Source organism: Crocuta crocuta, unplaced genomic scaffold (assembly GCF_008692635.1).
Source record: "Crocuta crocuta isolate KB4526 unplaced genomic scaffold, BGI_CrCroc_1.0 scaffold127, whole genome shotgun sequence".
NCBI classification, from domain to species: Eukaryota; Metazoa; Chordata; class Mammalia; order Carnivora; family Hyaenidae; genus Crocuta; species Crocuta crocuta.
The window spans coordinates 1,188,973-1,215,193 of record NW_027532008.1 but is presented as its reverse complement, the minus strand read 5'-3'; the positions used below and the strand labels follow the sequence as shown (position 1 = coordinate 1,215,193).

Genomic DNA, 26,221 nt, shown 5'->3' with positions numbered 1-26,221 from the left:
GGGGGGGTGTTATGTTATTGGCAGACCTTGGAGGCACATAGAAACTTTTATACTTTTGTTCTTCTTTTGCAATCTTTAAAATGTACGGGATTAAGATTTTTATTGCCTTGAGCAAAAGCTAATCGCCACACCCAATGAACTGTTATAGCTTTTTAAGTCTGTGTGAAGAGGTATGAAGATAACTTTTTATATTCTGCCATTCTATTTGTAATAAAAGTAACTTTTCTGATGGCAAAAAGAATGCTTCATTTTTGGCTTTGCCCAATTGATCTAAGAAAAATTGGCAGCACTAAACAATGAAAAACGACCCAAGATCCCTATGAGTATCCTTGAAACCTCGAGGAATGAATACTGTAATAAATAAGTCAAGTAATTCCTTGAACTTCCTGGACTTCTAATGTGCATTCATTCAAGAAATTATCTATTGAGTACTCGACTGTGTTATGGAAACTTTGCTGGGATAAATTGCCAAAGTAAAGTGGAAAAAAGAGTATCCGTAAGATTTTCCCAAGCCCTTTGCACATCCCCAAGTATCATTTTTGAGCATTTTCCCATCTGTCATTTTGTTCATCTTTCTCTGTCTTTCTTGATCTTCTACCGTGAAAGCAGACACAAGAACGTGCTCTGTTAGTGCAGGATGAAGAGAAAAGTAAAAGGCAAGAGAGATCTACTGAGAGAGCCTTGCCCCAGCAAGAAAATGAAGAAATTCTTCCCAAGGTTTCTATTCCAATCCCTGAGGATCACAAGTCTCTCAAAAAGTGCCGCCTCTACTCTAGTACTTTTCCATCTCCTCGTATTCCTTTCATGATGTCTTTTCTCGTGATTCTTGCGTTGGCTGTTTGGTGGTTGGTCTTTCTGTGATCAGAAGACAGGGTGCTCATCTGAAATGTCAAGACTAAAACCATTGAACTTTTGTTGTTTGCTTCCACTGTGTTATCTCCTGTATGATGCTCTCTGATCTTGATAGTTCACTGTCCTAGGGGAGCTCTTTGTGATTGTTTTTCTGTCAATAAAATGTTAGTCTTTGCAGAATATGTATCGTGGGGCACAAAGGAGTAGCAATGGATTGCCCAAGCCAGCTTTCCTCACTGATATTTAACAAGTTTAGACAATCAGATTTAAGCATATGACAGTTGGTACTTTCCCCTAAAGCTTTAACTCTTTTATCCTGCATGTTCTTATTGTTTACTGTTACTGTGTCCTCCTCTTTAGTGTTTCACGCAAAGCAGGATACTCTAGAAACACTGGATGGAATATTTCCTAATCTTCTATAGTCATTTGTGTGGCATGGGCTCTGCAGTTTTGAGGGAAAAAGTCAACTGGCTAATTTTTCAAAAGCCTTAAAATGATACATTTTAACATATGAATCCATAACCACTCCTTTTCTTGAGATATCAAACCAGTATATACAAAGGCCTTTTTCTGGAAAAGGGCTTTTGACTTCTGTGGCCTTCTTATGTGTATTTCTGAGATGTATAGGGAAAAACAACTTTATCCTGCCTGGTGTATAGAAGGGATCTGCAAAGGTTAAACGACAGCTTTTCACAAGTAGAATGTTGATGGATTAAGGTAAATGGTGCTGGCGCCCCTTAGCCTCCAGCCAGGGCTGAATTTCTAGACCGCTCAACCCTTCTTTAAAAGTCCTGGGATAGAGATTTATTTAAGATCTGTACATAAATGTACCTTTCTCTGAATTAAAATGTTGTGTTTCTTCTTTACAACTTAAGTAATTATATTGCTGGAAGCAATACTTAACCATTATAATGAGTTTAAAATATATATTGATATATTCTGTTTTTCTGATAGACCTCAGACATATTTATTCCTACATTTGTGTTGAAATCAATTGTTTTTAATTGATGGCCTTGTGAGCTAAAGTTCTGTCATGACAAGTATGTGTCCTCTGTTTGCATGTTGATTTTTAAGGCTTCCCTGAAGTAAATATGAGTGTGCTCTGTCTTCACAACACAGCTCGGATACCTAACCTGTTATTTTTTTGTCTCAGTATTAACAACATCTTGCATGTAGCTCACTTTTTATGGCACTTGAATGTACCAATATGGATAATTTGGCTAATGTTGTCTCAAATCTTTGTTTTGAAATCTGAGTTCATGACGTTATCAAACTGAGATCTTTGCACTTTGTTTTACTTCTCAACACTTTTTAATTGATGAAGCTTCTAAACAAGTTTTTCTTAGAGCAAAAAAAGAGAGAACACTGATGCCAAGAATCTTTTGTCCTTCAACACCCACCACTATTCTATTTTCTCTGGAGACATGTAGAAATAATTCTCTGGTATTTCCTAAAAACTGCAACTCTGTCATTATAGGCTTTCCCAAAAAATGGGGAAAGAAGTAAGGAGTGGGTTAAATTTTTAAATCTGTTATGGGTGTGTATCTTTCATGTCACAGGCTATGTCTGTTTATAACAAATATTTTGTAACTAAGCATATGTCTTGATTCACATATAAGAAAAGAGAGACCTCAAATCAGCCTGACGCATCTCACAGCTATCCTCGAAACACAGAAAGTGATCATCCTAAGTACTCCCCTTTATCTGTGAAATAGAAATATAAGAGCTTTCCTAATGAAATAACAAAACTATAACATTGGTTAGAGTCTTTTAAAATTTTTTCAAGGAACTGAAAAGGAAATAATCAGCATTTTATTGATACTTTTATACCTGTTTAAGATTATATTTCCAGTTTTCATCCCGGTACACAGTTTTTATTAATTATTATTGTAAACTTCACCTTGGATTTTCTTTCCCTTTGTTTTTAGAGTTATTCCAAATCCATTAAAAGTCTAGTGTAAGGCAATAATGTTTTTCAGTTTTCCGAAGTGCAGTGGGAATCCTCAGAGATCCTTACCGATGGATAAAAGAGAGGCCCTTTCTTTTATTAATAGGATAAGAATGATTGAAAGGAGAAGGGCCAAGCCTTTGTATTGGATTAAACTGGTCAGTGACGGTTCAGAAGATATATTGATCACAGCTATCAAAGGAAAAATAGTAGACATTACAGCTTTGTGTTAACTAACATTAATTAATACTGCTGAAATTTGAAAGCTGTATAAGACTAGTCTTACTTTCCTTCTCACACACATCTCATTCCATTCTCAATACCAGAGACAGATCCAAATAACTGTGTATTGGTTTTATCCTGGGTCAGCTTCTTAATGGCCAGTTGAGAAGTTAAAAACAATAAGTTAAAAACCACGCCTTGGTGGTTCAGTCAGTTAAGCGTCCAACTCTTGATTTCGGCTCAGGTCATGATCTCCTGATTCGTGAGACTGAGCCCTGTTTTGGGCTCTGCAGTGTGGAGCCTGCTTGGGATTCTCTCTCCCTCTCTCTCTACTCCTCACTGCTTGCTCATGGATGCTCTTTTTCTTTCTCAAAAATAAATACATAAACTTAAAAAAAAATTGGACTAAAGACGTCAATACAGACCAGTAAAAAGTCTTATTTTTGGGTTTTTTTTGTTTTTTTTTTGCCTTGGTTTTGCTTTTAGTCATTTCTAAGGTGACTCTGAGAAGTTCACTAAACTACTTGGTGCCCAGATTTCCACCTAGTAACATAAAGACAAACCTACCTCATGAGAATGAATCTGTAACGTGTTCCAGGAACCAAAAGCTCTGGTTATTGTTCATTTCTTGGTCTTTTGTGGATTGGCAAGATGGAAACTTAAAAACAAACAGACATTAACTTCTTGGAATTTTTCATATGAAAGCAAGCAGTTAAATAACTGTGTTTATTTCCATCTACTTTTTACTGATATTTGACCAAGCACTTAAAACTACTAAAGGTAAAAATGTCTTTTCAAATTCTTCATACTCTTAAGCAATTTATCTTATACTTATGGTATTCTTACAGAGGACCAAACTTGAAAATAAACCCAGCATCAATCTTTTGGATCTACCTTTTAGCCATTTTCTTATGCTAACACTTAGAATACAAAGGAGATTCAGTTTGTGTGGGTCAATTTTACAGCTTGTTTACATCTTTGGTAAAAGTTTTGAAGGGAGAAGATATTGACTCTGTTGGCTAATATTAGACTAGGGATCTTCTGTGGATTAGATTTCCATTTGTCATACTAGATCCTAGTATGTTTCTTTCTAGTCTCTTAATTTTCTGTGAATATAAGCCAGTTTACTTTCTCTTACATTCCTAAGTTACTTTCTTACAGATAAGCATAAAGAATATACTAGGTGTTAGAGGTCTAGTTATTTTTTAGAAGGCATTACCAAGCAAAATTTATATTGGGCTTTACCTAGTGATCATGTATTTACAAAAGACAGATAATTCAAAAATAATATGGGATGCTTTCTCATTGTTGCTGTGTTTTTGTTTTTGTTTTGCCAAGAGTATTGAGTATAGTAAAGATATATAGAGGGGCGCCTGGATGGCTCAGTCAGTTAAGTGTCTGACTAAGGCTCAGTCATAATTTTATGGTTCATGAGTTTGAGCCCTGTGTAGGCTCTGTGCTGACAGCTCAGAGCCTGGAGCCTGCTTTGGATTCTGTGTCTCCCTCTCTCTGTCCCACCCCTGCTTGTGTTTTGTCTCTCTCTGTCTCTCAAAAATGAATAAACGTTTAAAAATAAAAAGACATATAGAACTTCTCTACAGTTTCCTTCCCTTGTATCCTTCATAGAAATTATAAAATCCCAAACTTCTTTACACCGGTCTCTACCACACTGAGGAAGAAATCTGGCTTGTTTTCATTCCACTCAAACTAACCTTGTTGTTTGTAATTCTGGTCCTAGAAACGGAAACGAGTTCTTATTCCCTATTATGCATGGCCTATGGGATAATGGTATCTGTCGCCTGTACATTATAGTGGATAGAGGATCAGTGAATCTGCTTTTGTTTCTGTTTCTGTTACCCCTCATGCCTTAGGATATCCTTCTTTACTGCAGCAGAGCATAATACAAAAAAACAAACATTGGTGTAAACCTCGGACTGGGCACTAAAAACGGTTAAGAAGGTATAACTGTTAGAGCAAGGAAGCCATGGAAGGTTAGTCCAGAAGGGGGCAGGGGTGGCTCTGATCAACAATTACAAATTCATGGAGGCTTTCACTTCATAAGTGAAGTTCTTATCATACTAGAACTTGGAAGACAAGAAGAAGAGAAAGTAGTTTATTACTCCTACAGATCAGAAATACAAGCTAAAAGCTAAATAACTTTAATCATAGCCTAACTAAACATACGGGTGACGGATCGTTGAGGAAGCTATGCTTTAGGAATTCTTTTCTAAAGCATTTGTGATTGATTTCCTAGAGGGTAGCCTTCCCCTTTATCATAGTTGGAATCCTATTTGCAGTAATTAGAATAAATCTAACATTCCAAAGATTAAAGGGTAGGAGGAAAGCATGAGTCCCAACCATCTCTTCAGGTCCCCCCACCCAAGTTATTAAAGGGTACAGTTGAGTCTCTCATTTTCTCCTCTACTGTCTCCTTAAAGAAGAGTCTCCCTATATGTACAGGATCCTATCTCAATAAAACACAGAGAATAAGAATTAAGGGGAAAACATGGTTACTGCTATCCATTTCTTCATTGCATACTAGGGCAATGTATTGCAGAGAAGCAAAGAGGCAGCCTTATCAGAATTTTAGGATTGGATAAGCCCCTAATCCAACTCCTCCCCACCCCAATGCTTGACTCTTCTGTACAATATCCTTTAGAGATTTAAAGACCCTTTATAGACCAAGTGGTCACTAGCCTGTCCATTCAGTATCTCCCTATATACAGCATACTACGTCTTTGGACATAATCTGATTTTTGCATATAAATTATTCTTATATTAACTCAAAATCTGTTTCCTTATAACTTTCAATTTTTGGTCCTGAATGGAAGCATTCTGAAAAATATTCTATCTTCCACATTATAAGCTCTTCACATAGCTAAGACTCTCTTCTAGAGAATTAATAATAGTTCTTGCCCTCAGATAACTTACCATCTGATATCCAGATCTGCCCCAGTCTCTCTCCTAACATTTACCCTCCTTTCTTCTTTCTTTTTCTAGCTGCCCATATTTTATCAGCTCTTTTTTCTTTTTGGCTCCGTTGCCCACAGGTTGCTTCTCTTTGGTTTATTCATCTTATGTTCTTACCCATTGACTTGCCCTCTCTCTTAAAAAGAACATTTTNCGGGGTATGATAGTTTTTGTAGCTTTGGAAATGTCTTCTAGCCCAGACTCTGTTGACAAGACAGAATCACTATTCTGTTTTGAAGAAGCATACCGTCAGAGCCTATATCCTAAGTTTGTTTGCCTTCTCTGACAGCCTGACTAATCCTTACATTAAAAAAACACCCCCATGTGTTTTGATTTATACCAGTGTGATATAATAAACTTATGGAAACTTTCTTTCTTTTTAGCATTCTGACAATGGCTTAGATCCCCACCAGAAAAAGTGGTATGAAAATTTTGAAATTTTGTTAATCCATCTCTTTTAGCTTGTACCTGTCCCCTTAAAACTGTGAGATTCTCAAATGTGAGAGGCCTTGTTTTATTCATCTTTGTTTGCCAGTCTGTCACCTTTGAATCTCAAGATATATAACAAATAATTAAAATTTATTAAATTGAATTAAATGATTAGTCACAGATGGTAATGGATAAGCTCTAACTTTTCATTTAGAATTGGGACACAAATTTGTGCCAAATTAATCACCGTATTCCTAATCAGTACATGCAGATAGCCCCCAAAAAACCCATATTTGGTCCAAAATCCACTCTCTCTCTTATTAATCCTACAATGTGGTCTGTGGGTTATTCAAAGACTCTACATTTACCTCTATTATAGGTGTCAGTCTCTCTTGTTAATCTCTTGTAACTTGGTTCAACTCAAAGCTCTTATCCATTTACCAAAGGTAACAAAATTTCCCTATAGAAGGTGTTATTGAGACTCGGTGCTTGTATAAATATATGTATAAATTCATCTTGGAGTGTGATACCATAAAGGGAACCTATTATTTGATAATTTGTGTTGATCTAAAATACCTTACAGAGGACAATTTGATACATTTTTCTTGTGTTTCACATGGTATAAAAACACCAAGTGTATCAAACTCTTGTGATCTCAAGGGTTTTTTTTAATCAGATAGACCAGGAGTTGGCAAACTTTTTCTGTAAAGGTCAGATAATAAATATTTTAGGCTTTGTAGGCCATATAGTCACTGTCATAACTACTCAACTTTGCCATTATACAGTGAAAGCAGCACAGACAATAAATAAATGAACATAAATGTGTTCCAATCATACATTACGTACGGACACTGAAATTCGAATTTCATGTAATTTTTATGTGTCACTAGATATCATTCTGTGTTTCCCAAACCATTTAAAAATGTAAAACCTTTCTTTGCTCATGCAAAAACAAGGAGACAGCTGGATTTGGGCTGTTGGGTGTAGTTTGCTGACCCCAATAACAGGCCTAGAAACCAGAGAACTGATTAAGTTACTTTCTGCCTTTGTACTGTTTGAAGAGCTGTAGATGCAATCTTAGCGTCTTCATTCAGTATTGAAGTAATTTTGGTCTTGTTTCTGACTAGAAATGGAAAACAAAAGACAAGGCATTTGTTCCTATTTATTGGGTAGTCAGGATGCATCAGAACTGTAATCAAACATATCTGTAACCACCACAACACCTCTGCCTTTCTCAGTTTTCCAGATTGTTCAATGTTAACTGTGCTCCTAATAATATTGAGTGATGAATTTGGCTAACCCCGTTGTTTGGTTTGGTTTTTAAGGGTCTGCCTTCATTTCTCCCTAAGAAACAATTCCCAAATTCATCTTCTCTTTAGAGAGGTTTTTAGAGACATCTAACAAACATGGTAAAGAAAGTGAAATTATTTTTCACTCTGAAGTTTTAGTACGCCTCAGTGTTTCAAACAGTTGTATAAATTTACCGTTGGGAATCTAAGGAAAACATTTTAGAAGAGTTCCTCTTTCTAAATAAAGAGATTTCTCTAAGAGGAATTCCCCAATTCAGGATCTATTTGGACAGTATTTACCAGTAAGTCAGAATAAAATTAATTTATATTCTTTTGGAAGGATCTTTGCTTCCTGGTTGACATGGACGTGATTGTGTTCTGAAGGATTCTTTGATCTGTGTTTAGCTTTGAGGGGTGCTTTCTAATAAATTGGTAAACTTATGTTCCCTTCAGTTCCCTGGTCCAGGATGCCGTTAGCTGTGATACTAGGCTAAATAAATTGTATATTCATTGGCAGCTCAGCAAGATATGTAAGCCTAAAAAAATCTGCTAAGAACTTCTCCTTTGGAACATTTTCTTTGATATTTTTCTCACGTTATTTGCTCTTAATATGTAAATTTATCATGAATAAATCTTTTTGAAAACCTGGTTCTGGTTGATAGTAGTCATTAAGGAAATAGGAGCCAGCAATCCAGTACGTAGACCCACTACCAAAAAAAAAAAAAAAAGGAACCTCTGTTTTAGGGGATCTGCAAGAAATACTGTCAGCCAGTCTTTCTAGAAAAGTTCCCTTGTTTTTCCATATTTCCACTCTCCTGTGTGTCCCAGGAATTATCTTTCACTCAGTCCTAAAGCAGAGATAACCTTGGTATGTGTTCAGTTCTCAGAATATTCATGTTTTAAATCAGCTTGGAACTCATTTGACTTATTTATACCGAGTTTTAAAAATAACGTTTTTCTAACCATCTTAATCAGTCACTACAACACATGTAATTGTCGCATCTGTTAGAAGCATTTTTAATATGCTGAGTTTGTCTTTTGTTTTTTTAAAAGGCACTCTACAAATTAGTGGTTATTAACCATCCAGTACTGCCACCACTGTGATCCTAGTGAAGGGCGGAGAATGGAGTGGGTGTGGGTATGTGGGTGTGCGGACAGCTTGCTCCCGTGATGTGGAATTAACAGAAGGTATACCACTTTATCTTGCACTTCACCTTGGGTAAACCTTATCTCCTTTGTTAGGCTCATAGTCCTAGATTCTGCTGCATTATCCAGGTAATTACTGAAAACCAACACTCCACATTTTGGAAGGCAGCTATGCTCACCACTATACCACCAACGCCAACACTCCACATTTTGAAGTGGTGTTTACTAGCTCGAAGTATGTGCTTGTGGCCATGTGTTAGTAGTATAAAAATTTTGAAGTGTTTCTTCAAAGCCATGTTCTTTTGAGGAATTTGTTGAAAATGTTAACATGGAAAGTCATTTTCATTATTATAGGATTTTTCAGGAAGAGAAGACACAGCTAGTTAATATCTAATAATAGTTTTCTGTTGTACTTAGTTCTGTGGAATCAAGATGCTGTTTTCTAGATATTAAATTGAGGCATATGTATTTCTTAAGTGCTTATGTCTTTAATCATTTTGGGAATTGGGACTTCCTGCCAAGTGTATTTAATTGTGTTCCATACTAAATGATCAGAGTGTTTGTACTGGTTATAACTCCTTCCTCTTCATCTCTATTTCTCTATCTCAGCCCTTCTTAGCATAATGAAATAAAATTGACCAACCAAAGGCTTCTGGTCTCCTAGACATGTTTAGTATAATTTTTAATATTTTCTGAAAACTTTGACTTCTATAGCTCTATTCAGGTTTGAGAACACTCATTTGATCTGTGGAGTCCTTGCTGGTGAGTGCAGTGTACAGGCAAAATTTTCTATTACCTAATAGTTAAAATTTTGCATAAGGCACTGATTTTGAAGCTGTTTGCTTTTACAGTCACCTTTTGTGGGGATAATCTAATAACAGCACTATTAAGGAAATTACAGAAACTATGAAGGATAATTGTCATTGTCAGTTTCATTTGCCGGCATTTGTGAGAGGCTGCATTACGGAGTGATTTTCTTATAATAAGCAGTTTTACTAACTGTAATTTAATAAAGGCCAATATCTCCTAAGTAAGCTCCTTTATCCAGATATAATGTTAATATGCCAGAGAATAGCAGTGGACCATGAAAATGACTCAAGTTTTGTGGAGAAGCTAGTGAGCATGATAAGAGTGTATTTCTAGCTAGGGACCAATAGCATACAAACCTTATTTTTAAAAAAAAAAAGTGGGGGTGAGAAAAAAGTGGGGGTGGGTATAGCCAAGAGAGAAAATTTAGAATGAAGAGAAATGTATTGCAAGGTAAAGAATGGCACACTAGAAAGGAAAGAGAGAAATTTTAAGTCCTCTCTTGCCAACCACATGATCACTCTGTTGTTAGTTTATCCCCATGCTGAGTGTTTGTGATTCTGATGTCCTTTTTCAAACTGTCAGTTGGCCTGAGTTTTCCACTGAAAATGTACCAAAACTATTATTTATGAGGCTTTGGAGGGGGTGGGGGACAGTGGATGATTTACTTCTTGGTGATTTTTGTTCTTTCTTCATTTGTTTCCTTTTTTGGCTGAAGAATGGGCTATTGCTGCTTGACTTGTCATCTTTATGTGCTGTTTACACATGGCTTTTACAAAAGAAGCTATTACCACATCTGATTTATCTCTTATTGCAAGTGCCCAAATGAAAGCATTTGTTTTAACAAATTTTTTTAATCACCAGGTTGGCGTTCCTATTGACTATTATACAACCATAGGAAAGACTGATACTATTAATTTTCAAAAAAGGAATACGATTACAAATATTGCTATTAAATTAATCTATAAAGATATATGTTTTGTTTTTTAGAGCTTTTCCCCAAGGCATTTAAAGCCGTCCTTTGCTGAAACATAAACTTGCCATGTTTTGTTAAAGAGAAGAATGTAGAAACAAAGCACTCGCAATTAACTGATCTTATCAGGATTGGATTCAATATTTTTTAGTTTGCATGTTGCAGACTATTTGGGGGTATTATTTAAATAGACTGTTGATTCGTTAAGTGACTGTAATATTTATCGTTTACTTTAGTAAAGAACCAGGAGCTGGACTCTACTGCTGGGTATCTTCCTTCTGTGCTTAGCAAGATAACCTCGATTCCTGCTGGTTCTGTGGGCATTTGCAGTGCAAAGCATTTCTTACTGGGTTTGCAGAGCAAGGGTAATGTGCCGTGCGGGTGTACGTGTGTCTGTGCACAACCCTCTCCCTCATTCCCACTGCCACCTTCTGCTCGCTCTCTTTTTCCTAACAAATTTATTTTTTATTTATATACATCTTATTAAAAAGTCTAACGAATACCCAAATCCCCGTTATCTGTACAGAAACACTGATAAAAGTTTAATGTATCCACTTTCCCCAAGGTGTTTGCATTTGAACAGGCCACAAAGTCACTGCAAAGATGATAACATTACAGAGCCAATCATATCCTTCAGTAGTATATACAGGGCCCTTCCCTGTATACTCTGTAAACTCTGTTTACTTGATGGAATGGTAAAATAGAGGGGCCCCTGGCTGGCTCAGTCGGTGGCACATGCACCTCTTGATCTTGGGTTTGTCAGTTCAATCCCCACATTAGGTGTGGAGATTACTTAAAAACTAAAAAAANAGTAAAGAAAAAAAAAAAAAAAAAAAAAAAAAAAAAAAAAAAAAAAAAAAAAAAACACACAATGAAGAGAATGAGAAAACCAATAGTAAGTTAATAGATTTGGTGAACTTAGGATTCCATTGTGTGAAGTGACTATAGAGATAGTATGCTAAATCTTAGACTCTTTTTACAGAAAATGTAATGATTTCAGGAAGCAAAATATGTGGGTAGTAACATAGATATGATTTGGCCTTAAAAACAAAGTAAATATATGGCGCTTTAAAATGGTTATAAATTTTGTGACTAATCGGAAATGTTTTTCCTGATTTTCTATCTTACAGACAGTATATATCTCAAAACTATTAAAAATGGCCTATCTAGTGTTCTTCATGAGGATCTTAGCTCAGGAATATAGTATTCTCATAATATGCCTATTTTAATTCTTATCTTCTATCACAATTTCTTTCTTCAAAAATCTGTCTGGTGATGTTCTCTAAAGTATTGGGAGAACATGGCTGAGAACTTGGTAAGCGGAAAGGAAGACCAGCCTTAGTTAAATCTGTAGGGTTGGCCCACTTCAGGTGCTCAAGAAGCACTTCCATGTAGGGACTAGGTGTCTTTATTGCCCTGGTTCATGTTTCCTTGCAAAAACTAATAGTTTAAGAAATACAGTACAAAGACAAATAGTATCTAATATTTGCCTATCACTTCATTTTGAACACCTGTACCACGAACCTCCACAGTAACCTTAACAGTGATGTTCTTGCTTCATAAGATGAAACTGAGTCTCAGAGATTGAGAGATCTGCCCAAGAACAAGCAGTTTTTGAGTGAAAGAACTGGAGCTAGAACCCAGGTCTTCGCTGTTGTAGTCCAGTGATAGTCTATCATGCCACAGCTGTCTCCCAAGTCACTCAGTCCCCAAATGAAAATGTAGTACAAGTTACAGAGAGTGAATTAAGGAGAATGTTGGGATTTGTGAGAACCTGATGATTTATAAAACTGGGTATTAAAAATGGTTCTTGGGGCATGTGGATGGCTCAGTCAGTTAGGCGTTCAACTCTTGATTTCCGCTCCCATGTCGGAAATCCCATGCTGTGAGCGCAGAACCCATTTAGGATTCTCTCTCTTCTTCCCCCGTTCTTATTCTCTCCCAAAATAAAAAAACTAACTTAAAAAAAAAAATGGTTCTCAAAAAAGAAAATGGTTCTCTAAGATCCTTAAGCCACGAATGAATTCTTACTGCTGGATTCTGTTTTTCTTAAGCTAAATCCCCCGGGTTGAGTCCTGCAGAATATCCCAAAGCCTGAAACAGGATCTCTCTCAGTCTGTGTGAACCACAAGATAAGGATGAGAAATGAGGCCTTGCCTGTTGTTGAGACCAGGATCTCAGGGCTTTTCTTTGGCCCTGGAGATAATCTGGTTTCTGATATTAAAATCATTCAATAAAAAGAATTAAACTTTTTTAGTTTATTTATTTTTGAGAGAGAGCAAGCAGGCAGGCATAAGGAAGGGGCAGAGAGAAGGGAGAAGAGAGAAAATCCCAAGCAGGTCCCACACTGTCAGCACAGAGCCCAACATGGAGCTCAATCCCATGAACCGTGAGATCATGACCTGAGCCGAGATAGAGTCGGACACTTAACCGAATGAGCCACTCAGGCATCCCAAGAATTAAACTTCTTAGAAGAAAATAATTAGTAGCTTCCTTTATATATTTATTGGGAATATTTAGATCAGTAGCTTAAAGTCCCATTAATTAAATCAAACCTTATGTGGAAGGTCAGAAGAAAACTAGATTGGTTTCCAGAAGCAAACAAATGAAAAACACTTCATTGTCAAACCAAATAACATCTTGTAACTCTAGTAATTATTTGTTCTTCATCAAAAAAAGCATTTCTGTACTTGAGTCCCAAAGTATGTTTATGTCAGTATGAAACTCTTACTGATTTGGAGTAATGTTTGAGACTGTTTTAGATGGTGTTGGTAATGTGTATTAACCGGGGTATTTATGCAACTTAGTGACAGAATTTGTATTTTGGTGTGGCTGGACTATGAAGAATTTTTTGCAGTTACGTTTCCTACTTCCCAATTTAGTCAATTCAATAAGGTAAAACGTCACCTCAGTATGTTAATGGCCCTCTCTTAAAGTCTGTCTTGTATAATTTTAGTAAGTAAGAACACCCATATTTATTCATTTGTCTATGTTGTCTATTTGAACATGCATATATATGAAGGTAAAATTTTCACAGGTATCCTAAGGATAAATCTTTGTAAACATTGAATAGAATATTAATGAAAAGCACTTTTTTACAGACTTAAAATTAAACATGTATTGATCCCAAGGCTCTCATTAGAAGTTAGCTTTATAACTGACATGACTGTTTCTTCTTTCTTTCAAAAATTTTTTCTGCCAACTATCTAATTCTGCTTATGTGGGCTCAATAACATTACTGACTGGCTTATTTTGGGTGCTTAGTGTAACATTCTAATATTTAAGAACACACCAGAAAATTAAGGCACTGTAATTAAGCTTCTGACAGCTCTGGTAAAAGTTTGCCTTCTCCCCAAGGTTTCACCATTGCCACCACCATAAGATATATTTATCTTAGATTTATTTAATTATATTAGTTAAATGTATTTAACTGCCATCCATACATATCATTGTCAATATCTTCATTCAACTAGATCTAAATACTCCAGAGATTGGATCACTTCTTTCATTTATCCCCAAATCACCTAAAAGTGTTTTCTCTTCTGATATGGCAATTAAACAACCGTTTATTGAATTTGTTCAGTCATTCTGATGTCTTATACTTGATTTCAGTAAAACAAGATTTAAGCCTGAGGTGTAGGGCCCTTAGGCAAAATAAATATATAAATCATTCTGAGATGAAGTATCATAGTGTGGATTTGTAGTATATGTCACTAATCAAGAATTACTGTTCAGATCAAGTTTTTAGGATTCTTTGATTTTTAATATTTTATATTCCCAGGTGCTAGCATGCTTGGCAAGAGAATGATCATTTTTTTTTGCATGTCTTTACTGGTTTCAGAGGCAGGTTATCTAATAAGAAAATCCACTAAGGAATTAAATCACAGACACAACCATATTTTCATTCATATTCCTGAGAATATCCCGGCCATCTTTAAATCAGAAAACAGTAAACAAAATATAATGAAGCTACATCTTAAAATTGAGCTATTTCTTTTCAACCCAGATACATTAAGTCCACAATCATTGACTTTGACTTTCAAAATCCATTTGCTAAATTACTAAGGTTTTATATATTAGTTGCCAGTTGCTTACAATACTTATCATTCTTTCTATGAACTACTTTTTCTTTGGGGAAGCTATTAAGATATATTTTTAATTGTTTTTAAAGGGTTGGAGGATATTCAGGATTTATCAGCACTTCATAAATTGCTTACCAGACTCTTCAGGTTAACATTTTTTAATAACAAAAGTATACAAAAGTAATGTATATTCATTTTAGAAAGGTTAGGAAGTACAGAAAAACACAAAGAGAGAAATTAAGTTACTTGCAATTTTTTGGGCACCTGGCTGGCGTAATCGATAAAGCATTGATCTCAAGGAGTTAGTTCAAGCCCCACGTTGGGCACAGAGCGTACTTAAAAAAAAAAAAAATTATTGCAATTCTACCAGTACTGGTATTTAATATCCCTTGTGGTCTTTTTCATGTGTGTAGTTATACACATAAGAAAACGTAATTTTTATTTTTTATTTAATTTATTTTTATTTTTTATTTAACTAATTTTTATGTAGGCTTCATGCCCAGTGCAGAGCCCAGTGCAGGGCTTGAACTCACAACCATGAGATAAAGACGTGAGCTGAGATCAAGAGTGAGATGCTTAACCAACTGAGCCACCAAGGTGCCCCAGAAAATAAAATTTTTAAATGGAATAAGAAATAAAACATAGCACAGTACTGAGGGGAGGGTTTCATCTTCTTCCCTCATTCTATTGCAGGATTCTCGCACAGAGAGTCGTGACACCGAGGCTTTTCTTTCCAGGAAGCAACTTTATTCGTGCCGGCACCACTCAGTTGGGTTCGTACCCAAAGAACTGAGCGGCCCACATCACATGGCATAGTTTTTTTTATGCATTTTCTGTTTCTTTGTCTCCCATATATGGTAACACACATAAACATGCAGTCTGATTAAGTTGTCTCAGTTTACAAGGCCATGGGGGATGTAGGCACCTGGGCGCATATCTAGGTGACCTTGAAGTCTTCTCTCCTCTCTTCTTCATTTTTTTCTCTCTCCTTAGGGAAGGGTTCCTACCACAATTCCAATATCTAAACATGGTCCTGAGGTGAAAGTAGTCCCCTGAAATCACATAGCAAGGTTGGCAGCGATACTGCTCTTCTTCCCTTGGCCCTTATCTATGTACCCAGGATTTTAATATATAGAAAGATAAAATGAGACAACAGCAGGTGCTTTTCTTCCTTTTAATACAGAAAGGAAGTGTTTTTCCTTTGCCCACCCAGAGGTAAAATTGATCTTCACTAAAGCAGGAAACAAATGTGTGAGGGGAAAATCACTGCCTGGTCCCTCCAGAAAAAAGCTTACTTTTTTTTCCTTATGTGGCCAAGTTTTAGGAAGATTTTCAGGATTTATTTTTCTCATGAGGCTTATAGGATAAGATAGTCTTGTAAGCATAACTGTGGTTCTTTCATTGGTCTAATATATAAATACCTTGCGTCAAAAATAACCTGAAAAGAAAAAGACTGGGTTGCATTTAATGGGGGGGCAGCAAGACACCTGGAACACCCACACCTTGCTCTTAACGATGTCTGGGATCTTTAAGTCAAGGGACATGTCATTTAGAACCCACAAGGGCACGTGCCTACACAGGGTTCGGTGATCCTAAGACATAATCCTTCTGAATAAATACTTTTTAAGAGAAACCCTTTTTGGAAAAATAACACAAAAACCTTTGTTTTTTTTCCCCAAATAAAATACTGAATTCTCATACGTAGCAGAAGCCGTTCACTTTTCAAATAAAATTGACATTTTTCAAATAGCGTTCTCAATGAAATATTTCTCTAACGTTCTTCCTTCTCATGTTCTTGAAACCAGGTACGTAGCCTAGAAGTACTTTGTACAGGCAACTGGTCTTCCTATTGTAGCATCTTTCTCCTTCTAGATCCCCCACCAGTCCAGATAAACAGCATCTGAATTAACACCTTTGGATCACAATGAAGTCTCAATTTTGTCAGTTACTGTGGGAGGTTCAGACAAAGTCCTATATTTGTTTACATACCCTGAGAAGATTCCTTTAAAGTTTCCAGGCCCGTTTGGTATATGTAGTTGTGCAGTCTTACATAATCCAGTGGCCCTTGCTGATGGTCATAGCTAGTGGCACAACACTGTCAGTTAAAATTCCTCACTTACGTTGTATGTCAAAGTTTGGGAGTCTTAGGTCATGGAGATTTTTGCCTCAATCTATTCTTCTGGCTTTTCAGACTTCTCCTCCTTTAAAAATATTAGAGGCACCTGGATGGTTCAGTTGGTTAAGCATCCAACTCTTGATTTCGGCTCAGGTCATGATCTCACGGTTTGTGGGTTCGAGCCTGGCATGGGGCTCTGTGTGGAGTCTACTTGGGATNCGCCCTCTCTGTCTCTCTCTCAAATTAAATAAAAAATATTTAAAATAAAATAAAAGTATGGTGTTGGCCACTAAAATCAGGCTCTACTAAGGGGACTTTGGACAGTCCTTGTACTTCTTAAGAGTATAGTCAGGCTTGGGGTATATTCTTTTGAACATAATAGGACATGTTCTCTGGTCCTAGTTGGAATACTTTGTTGCCATGGGAAGAAATGGGCTTTAGGAACAAACCATCTCAAGTTTAAACCCTATCTCTATCACTTAATTAGCTCTGAATTGCTTAACCTCTCCATTTCTTTATAAAATAGAGAGAATGACTACTTCATAGTGAGGTTGTAGAAAATAAAGTGAGAAAACCTGTTAAAGTGACTAGCACAGGGGCACCTGGGTGGCTCAGTCAGTTAAGCATCTGACTCTTGATTTCTGCTCAGGTCATGACCTCAGGTTTTGTGAATTCGAGCCCTGCATCAGGCTCCGTGCTGACAGTGCAGAGCCTCCTTGGGATTCTCTATCTCCCTCTCTCTTTCAAAATAAATAAATAAAACTTTAAAGTGACTAGCACAGTACCTGACATGTGGTGATCATAAATAACATTTTCCTCTTATTTTACTGATGTAGGAGGTAAAATGCTGGACGAGACAATGGGTCTGGTTAAGTTAGCCACTTTTTATGTTCTTTCTGAACATGCCTTTTCAAGAGTTTTTGAATAGCACAAGACCAGGCAGAAGTTCTCAAGCCACCTGGATTTATTAAATATACTTTTGGCAAGTTTTTGCTGAACATCTATTATGTGACAAAAACTGAACAAGAGAGATACAGAGCTAAGTAACATAGGAAGGCCTTATCTCCCCCCGACACACCTAAGGAACTCACAATCTAATGGGAAAGATAGATTACTAAACCAGTAATAACAACGTGCAATAGGAACAAAAGAGGAATAGTATCTAACTGTACTTTAGGCAACCAGGGGGAAACTTCCGGAAGAACTATACTTGAGCTGAGCATGGACTTCCAGGCAAAAGGAAAAATACTGACAATATTTACAAAGGCAGGGAGGCAAAAGAAAGCATGCCCTGTACTGGGAACTGCAAATAGTTTTGAATTAATGGAAAGAAGGATGTCTGTGGAGGTATAGCACAGTGAAGCCGGAGAAGTAGGAGTCATGTTTTAAAATGTTTTCTGTGTTGGGGCATCTGGATGGCTCTGTTGGTTAAGCATCTGACTCTTGGTTAAATAAAGTATTTTCTATGTCTTACTAAAGCGTCTGAACTTTAACCGGAAGGCAGTAAAGAACCACTGAAGGGTTTTTTTTGTTTTTATTTAATTTAATTTAATTTATTTATTTTGAAGGGTTTTAAGCTGTAAAATGGAGTTTGCAATGTTTCATTTTAGAAATAAACACTTCAGCAGTAGAATAGAGGATGTGTTCCAGGAAGGTTTGAGACGAGAAAGAAGGAAAGAAAAGAGCAAAGAAGAAAAACTGTTTAGGGCGTTGGTAATAAGGTAGGTGTGGCACTATAAGAGCCTGAATGAATGTAGTAAAGGTGGGAAAAGAAACAAGCAGCTAGATTAGGGTGATACTAAAATGGAATGGAAATGACTTGATGGAGTGATCTCTGGGGGTTGGTGATTGATATCCACCATATACGGAAGGCATTGACGAGGATTTCAGGATTCAGACATGGAAGACTGGGTGGATGGTGGTAGCATTTATCAGTATAATAGAATTGATGGAAGAAGTTGGGATGGCAGGTCCAGGCAGCAGCAGAGATGAGTTTCAATTGGGGCATATTGCATTCCATATGGCTGGGAACATGTCCAGTAAGTAGTTGGCTGTGTCCAAGAGATCTGGACCAGAGAGCCAACTGGGGAGGTTGATTTGACCATATGTAAGAATGCTCTCTGTGGTGATCTAACCTGTTACCAATTTTCCTTTTATTTCCAGTGACTAACATATTAAGTGATCAGTGAATATTTGTTAAATTGTTATTGCTGTGGCTGCAGCTTTTAGCTGTGGTCCACTCTGTACATGCTTTGAAAAAACTGATTGCTCTAATTTTACTCAATGGTAGGCAGATTTAGACCAGGTGTTGCTGGCCTAAGCAATGTTTATTCACAAGTGGCTTCTTGATGACAGCCCACCACGTGTCACTTGAGCAAACTGGTATAAAATAGGCTCCTACTTGATTATCTAGGTTATTTTCCTGGTTATAAATCAGCCTTCTCAGTTGTGACAAAACTGGGAAGGCCATGAAGTTTTTCTCCATATGAGTGGGTTGGGATATGCTATTCACAGTGCTAGAGCTAGCATACAGTGATTTGAGAAAGCCTATTTGTTTATTACCAGCTGATCTATTTTGGGACAGCTCTAACAGCTTGTCTGACTCAAAAGAAATGGTGAGATAAATGTCCTAGAAAGTAATACAGTGTGTAAATAATAACAACACATTTCTTTTAGTGTCCCCAGACCTTAGTATATCATAGGAGCTCAGAATGTTGGTTGAATTAAGTGAATCTATCTGGTACTTTAGAATTTACCAAGTGCTAGGGGCGCCTGAGTAGCTCAGTTAAGTGTCCGACTTCGTCTCAGGTCATGATCTTCTGGTTCATGAGTTTGAACCCCGCACCGTGTCCTGTGCTGACAGCTCAGAGCCTGGAGCCTCCTTCAGATTCTGTGTCTCCCTCTCTCTCTCTCTGCCCCTCCCCTGCTCACATCTCTCGGCGCTCACACTGTCTGTCTCTCAAAAATAAACAAACATTAAAAAAAAAAAAAAAGAATTTACCTAGGGCTTTCACCTATATTATTGTATTTGATCTTCAGAACCCTGTGAGTCAAAGCAGGTATTGTTCTCATTTTAAATAGGAGGGAATTCATATACCCTTAGCAAGAATATTTTATATATCTCTGATTCATCTGCAGACAGAGGCAGTTTTTGTTGTCATCTCTCAGTCCTATTTTTCACACCCTAAGTAATATTCATAATCAGTCCATGAAAGACCTACGTAATCTGAATTCGACTTGTACCACTCTGAGATGCTCTTGAGTTGATTGTTTCAAGATGGCTTAGAAGTGAGGTTGGCCTGAGGTTCTTGAGCAATGCATCTTTTCCTGCTAGTTTATATTCATCACAACGTAGGTTGGTTTACAACTTAAGGAGCAGCAGTGTTATTTTAAAAAAATATATAACACATATAACATGATTTGAGCACTAAAATGCGTAAGCTGAACCAGGCATGTGTCATTTACTCCAGGAATACCTTTTTAAAGGAGTCCTTTTCAGTTATTAAGTTCCTTGGTGGTATGGAATATGGTACGTTGATCTGAACCAAAATTCCAGGCCTAAGTGGCTTTCTGGTGAGCACATGCAGATGTTTACTTTTATGACATTTGGCTTCAGTCAGACTATTAGTTTTTCAAATGACTCATATTCATTTTTTATTAGTGTGAATTCCTTCTCTTCTACCCACAGCACCTTTCTTTAAACTTTAGGATTATGTCCATCCACGGTGATATTATCTTGTCATCCACATTCTCTTGGAAGTACTTATTTTAGATCTTTTTCCTGTGGTGTGAGGAGGCATTTAGCCCAGGAGGGAACTGTTTCCAGAACTTACTTTTCTTAGGGGTTGGAGATACGTCATTCATCTATGAAGAAAGATATCTCAGCTGCTGGGTGGGTCACTTGTATTCTGTTTACAGTGAAGAAACACTTCACTATTTTTGATGTTTAATTTCATGACAGTGGTTAGATTAAGTTTGTTCTGGATATACTAAACCTTTTAATCTAAAGTCAAGATTTTAGCATCTCCATCAGGGGCTAACATGATGATATTTACGGCTTGGAGATATGAGACATTTTTCAACCTGATCAGGCTACTTGGGAGTATGTTTTGATTGGCTCATAAATTGCATAGTTCCATATGCATAGTAATGAGTTAGGTATTTAGGAATAGCAAAGTAACTCTTTTAAGTATGAAGAGTATGTGTTATACGGGGAAGATCATAGTAATACAAAGTGCGAAAAACATCACAATTGTTTCTCAGGCTACCAGTGTTATAGAAATATGAACAAATTGAGGTTGGAACTGCTTAAGCCATGGAAATGTTTAGTGAACAGCAGTTTTTTCCTTTTGGCTACCTCAGGAGGCTACCTTGGTTTGTATTAGTAGTAATATTTTTTAGATCTCTTAGAAATCATTGTTGATTCTCAGAGTTCACTGTATTCCCCACTTATTCCTAATCTTCTTGCTTTTGTATGTGTTCATTCATTTGTAGAATATAAATGGCATTCGCACAGAGGAGGTGGCTGCCGTGACAAAGGGGCCATCTACCAGCCCTGACTCTGAATGGGATGGTCCCAAGCATTCACTAATTCCTAGTAAGAGCCAAGTGACCACCCCGTCGGAGTCTCCACAAAGCTTTGAGTTTGGCTCCCTCTCCATAAGCAGCAAGGAGACAGAAGAGAAGGAGCAGGGGGCAGCTGGCTATCCTGATATTAAGGAAATGCCGGGAGGCTCAAGTGGGGAATGTGTAGGAACGGAGGGACAGGCCGGTGCCTTCCAGTTCTCAGTATCACCAGCTTCCTCTCAGCTGCAACTTGGTGAAAAACAGGCAGAGAGTAGTGAAGAACATGTTACACCAGGAGAGCCGCTTGGAAAGCAAAACGGATCATTTCTTGACTCTCGTGTGGGTAACCAGTTCCCCACCCTCATTCGAAGTTTCCAGGTAGTAACCAGTTCAATGGTGCAGGTCTAATGACTCACTTTGGGAGAGGGCCACAATCTGCTCTGTGGAGGAGGTGGTGGCGGTGGTGGTGGTGAGGGCAGTCGCCTCTCTGCTTTCTTCAGAATCACAGAAGAAGACTGAAGCCCTCTATTACTACAGATAAATTTATTCAGAGGCATGAACTCCGTGGCTAGAAATGCTTTCTCCCCCGATGACATAACAAAACTCTTGGGGCTGAATTCCAGCTGCTTATCTTTATGAAGCTGGTGCAAGTGGGTTCCTCTTTTCCTTGCTCAAGTATGGGCTGTATAAAGAGGTGGATTTCTGACACTTCTATGATGCAGAACCATTAGTGTTCAGAGGCCATGCTCAAAAAATTCAAATACTCTTCATTAAAAGAAGCAACGGAGTTTTCTTAATGCGCTTTCGGACCCCAAATAATTATTTATGCATCGCAGCCACATAGTACAGCCCACCACTCCCACTGACCCCACTCACAAGGCTTCCATGCCCATGGGCACTAATCTCCTATGCTAAGGTGGATGGCCACTTAACTTATCACAATCAAATGGTAGTTTTAGAGTGATTCATAGTCTTTGGAAGGGGAGCTGATGGACAAGAAGCCTCTGATATCCTACTAATGTTCATTCTTCTGAAATTCTGAGATTAATCACCAGGTGGTGGTAGAAGTGATTATTTTCTTTCCAGTTTTCCAAATACTGTTTCTTCTCAAGAACTCCAAAGTGAATGCCTGACATTGATTTGAAAGAAGTTGACGAATTCCAGGATAATGCATTCCAATGCCACTGCTGTTTCGTGTACCATTTGTAGTTAGCTGAGGAAATGTGACCGATTTTCTTAATTATAATGGCACAGTCACAAGGACAAACAAAAGTGACTGCTATTTGGCAAACAGTTTTATATTCAAATTCTGAAGGTCAGTCTAAAGTGTTTTATATCACCGATCATAACTGTCTGATCTTATAGCTCTCCATTAAGCATATGAAAATGATTACAGTAATGCTGTTTTTTAATATCCCTCATGATTTGACACCTTGTCAAGCCTACTTTGGAACAGCGTCCAAGCCTTGGGCAGAGACTGAGCTAGCCCTTTGCTTGATTAGAGCTACCACTTTGATCAGATCAATGTCAGAAGATTAGTTCTCTGTAGCCTTCAGAAGACTCTGGTAACTCCGTTTCTTTACTGCTTCACAGCCACCCCTGGTGAAGACTCAGACTGTCACCATCTCAGATACTGCCAATGCTGGGAAAAGCGAAATCCCAACCAAAGATGTCCCCATTGTTCACACTGAGACCAAGACCATCACGTACGAGGCTGCCCAGGTAGGACATGGTGTGATGTTTCAGAAGCAAAGACTAGAGTAAACACAATAAATAACCTTCTTTCTTTACAGAGTCTGTAATCATTTGCTGCAAATAATGCGGGGCTTTTCTGGGATAATTCTTCTTAGAAGAGATTACTGATCTAAGGATATCCCAGAGTACTTCATTAAAAGCAAAGTTGTCTTGGGGCGCCTGGGTGGCTCAGCGGGTTGAGCTTCTGACTTTGGCTCAAGTCGTGATCTCACAGTCTGTGAGTTCGAGCCCCACATCAGGCTCTGTGCCACCAACTCAGAGCCTGGAGCCTGCCTCAGTTTCTGTGTCTCACTCTATCTCTGCCTCTCCTCTGCTCACATTCTGCCTCTCTCTAAAAAATAAAATAAAATAAAATAAAATAAAATAAAATAAATAAAATATTATATTTAAAAAAAAAAAAAAAGCAAAGTTGTCTTACACCTGATTGCTTATATCCGCCCAGCTAGGGAAGGCAGTCTGCGTAATGGTTAAGACCAGGGGCTTTGGGTCCAACAAACCTGAGTTCAGGTTCTGGCTTCTTCACTTCAGTTACTACAAGTGATTGAACGTCTCTGAGCCTTGATTGCCCCTTCCCCTTCTCCCCCCACCCTGCCCATGATGTTAGTATCTGCTTCATGATTTTATTATGAAGATTATATATGATACATACTGCATGAACTTGACTTGAGTATCATGCCTGAAAGGGTAAATAAGTAACAGCTATAATGATTATAATTTATTACAATTAAATTTAAAGTCACACAAGAATTGGGGTACCTGAGTGACTCAGTTGGTTAAGTGTCTAAATCTTGATCTCAGCTCAGGTCTTGATCTCAGGGTCTCACACAAGAATTTAAGTATTTAAAATTTTTATTTAAATAAAACTTTGTATACTTTTAGCAAAATTTCTTCTTCATTGTTGGAAGTTTGGATGAGCTAAGAGTTGCTTTATATTGAATCAGGTGGTTTCCTTTTTTTTTTTTTTAATTCACAGAAGCCAAAAGTTAGAAAAAGTTTTCCCTCTATAAACTGATAAACGAATATAAACAGATATTTGTTGAGCATTTATGTATCAGGCCAAAGCAGTATACAAGGTAGACAGAGGCTCTACTCTCTGGAACTTCGGTTATAGTTGGGAGAAACAGATAATAAAACATGTAAAGAAGTATATACATTTCAGACACGGTAAATGCTATGAAGAAACTAACGTAAGATAAAGAGTTAGATGATATGAGGGGCGCCTGGGTGGCTCAGTCAGTGAAGCATCCGGCTTTTAATCTTGGCTCAGGTCATGATCTCACAGTTTGTAAGCTCAAGCCTCAAATAGTGCTCTCCGCTGACAGCAGGCAGCCTGCTTGGGACTCTCTTTCTCTCTGCTCCTCCTCCAGTTGCACACATTCTCTTTCTGAAAATAAAATTTAAAAACTTAAAAAAAAGAATTAGGGGCACCTGAGTGGCTCAGTCAGTTAAGCGTCCGACTTCCGCTCAGGTCGTGATCTCACTGTTCATGTGTTCGAGCCCCGCGTCGGGCTCTGTGCTGACAACTAGCTCAGAGCCTGGAGCCTGCTTTGGATTCTGTGCCTCCCTCTCTCTCTGACCCTCCCCTGTTCACGCTGTCTCTCTCTCTCTCTCAGAAATAAATTAAAAAAAANTATTGAATCAGGTGGTTTCCTTTTTTTTTTTTTTAATTCACAGAAGCCAAAAGTTAGAAAAAGTTTTCCCTCTATAAACTGATAAACGAATATAAACAGATATTTGTTGAGCATTTATGTATCAGGCCAAAGCAGTATACAAGGTAGACAGAGGCTCTACTCTCTGGAACTTCGGTTATAGTTGGGAGAAACAGATAATAAAACATGTAAAGAAGTATATACATTTCAGACACGGTAAATGCTATGAAGAAACTAACGTAAGATAAAGAGTTAGATGATATGAGGGGCGCCTGGGTGGCTCAGTCAGTGAAGCATCCGGCTTTTAATCTTGGCTCAGGTCATGATCTCACAGTTTGTAAGCTCAAGCCTCAAATAGTGCTCTCCGCTGACAGCAGGCAGCCTGCTTGGGACTCTCTTTCTCTCTGCTCCTCCTCCAGTTGCACACATTCTCTTTCTGAAAATAAAATTTAAAAACTTAAAAAAAAGAATTAGGGGCACCTGAGTGGCTCAGTCAGTTAAGCGTCCGACTTCCGCTCAGGTCGTGATCTCACTGTTCATGTGTTCGAGCCCCGCGTCGGGCTCTGTGCTGACAACTAGCTCAGAGCCTGGAGCCTGCTTTGGATTCTGTGCCTCCCTCTCTCTCTGACCCTCCCCTGTTCACGCTGTCTCTCTCTCTCTCTCAGAAATAAATTAAAAAAATTTTTTTTAATTAAAAAAAAAGAATTAAACAAAATGAGATGGTATGAAAGGCTGTCCCTGTGGGGCTATCATAGTCAGGAAAACCCTATATGAGGAGGCCACATTCTGGCTAAAGCTGCATGACAGGAACGAGGCAGCTGTGTGAAGCTCTGGCTGAGTGATTTCATCTAAATCCTTACTGTTAATCCTCACACTATGAACTGGAAGAAGATCTCCCTTTTAGGAAACAGTATCACTTGCCAATTAAAAGCATGTCCTTTGCAATTAGACAAATAGAAATCATATCCTAACTCACCCAATGTACTAGCTAGATAACTAGATAACTTTAAACAAGTCACTAATCTCTCTGTTTTTTTGGCTGTAAAATGGGGCGAATATCACATTCCATTGCAAGATTTGGGGGAAGGATTAAGGGAAATGATGTCTGCCCAGTGTTTGGCGCATTCATAGATGCTCAGTTAATGTTTGTATGCTTCTCTCTTCTCTCTTTTGGTTGAGAGTGTGGAGTTTGAGTCTGATAAATAATGAGAGAGACTGCTTAAAGTGTTTTAGCAGTGATGGTAAAGCAACATCATTGAAGCATGATTTTTGGAAGATGATTCCTAAAGCTGTGTGCTGAATATTTTAAAGTTGGGGGATGCCTGGAGACAGGAATATGACTAGAGCTAGTCTGGGGAGATGCTTATAAAGAACTGAAGTGTAGCTGGAGGAAATGAGAAGAAAGAGCTGTGTCAAG

At 37.8% G+C, this 26,221-nt stretch overlaps 1 protein-coding gene across 13 annotated transcripts in view; it reads left to right on the top strand.

The window, feature by feature from the left end:
- EPB41 (erythrocyte membrane protein band 4.1) overlaps positions 1-26,221 on the top strand; it is a 198,345-nt gene that overhangs the window by 159,747 nt on the left and 12,377 nt on the right. For 6 of the 13 annotated variants that reach the window (XM_077775926.1, XM_077775916.1, XM_077775919.1 and 3 more), the window contains 2 exons: positions 21,329-21,778; positions 22,994-23,122. In XM_077775926.1, coding sequence (XP_077632052.1) covers positions 21,329-21,778; positions 22,994-23,122 — 579 coding nt within the window. Of the gene's footprint in view, positions 1-609; positions 879-21,328; positions 21,779-22,993; positions 23,123-26,221 lie in introns of those variants that run through there. The other 7 variants (XM_077775925.1, XM_077775923.1, XM_077775922.1 and 4 more) reach the window with 2 other exon arrangements.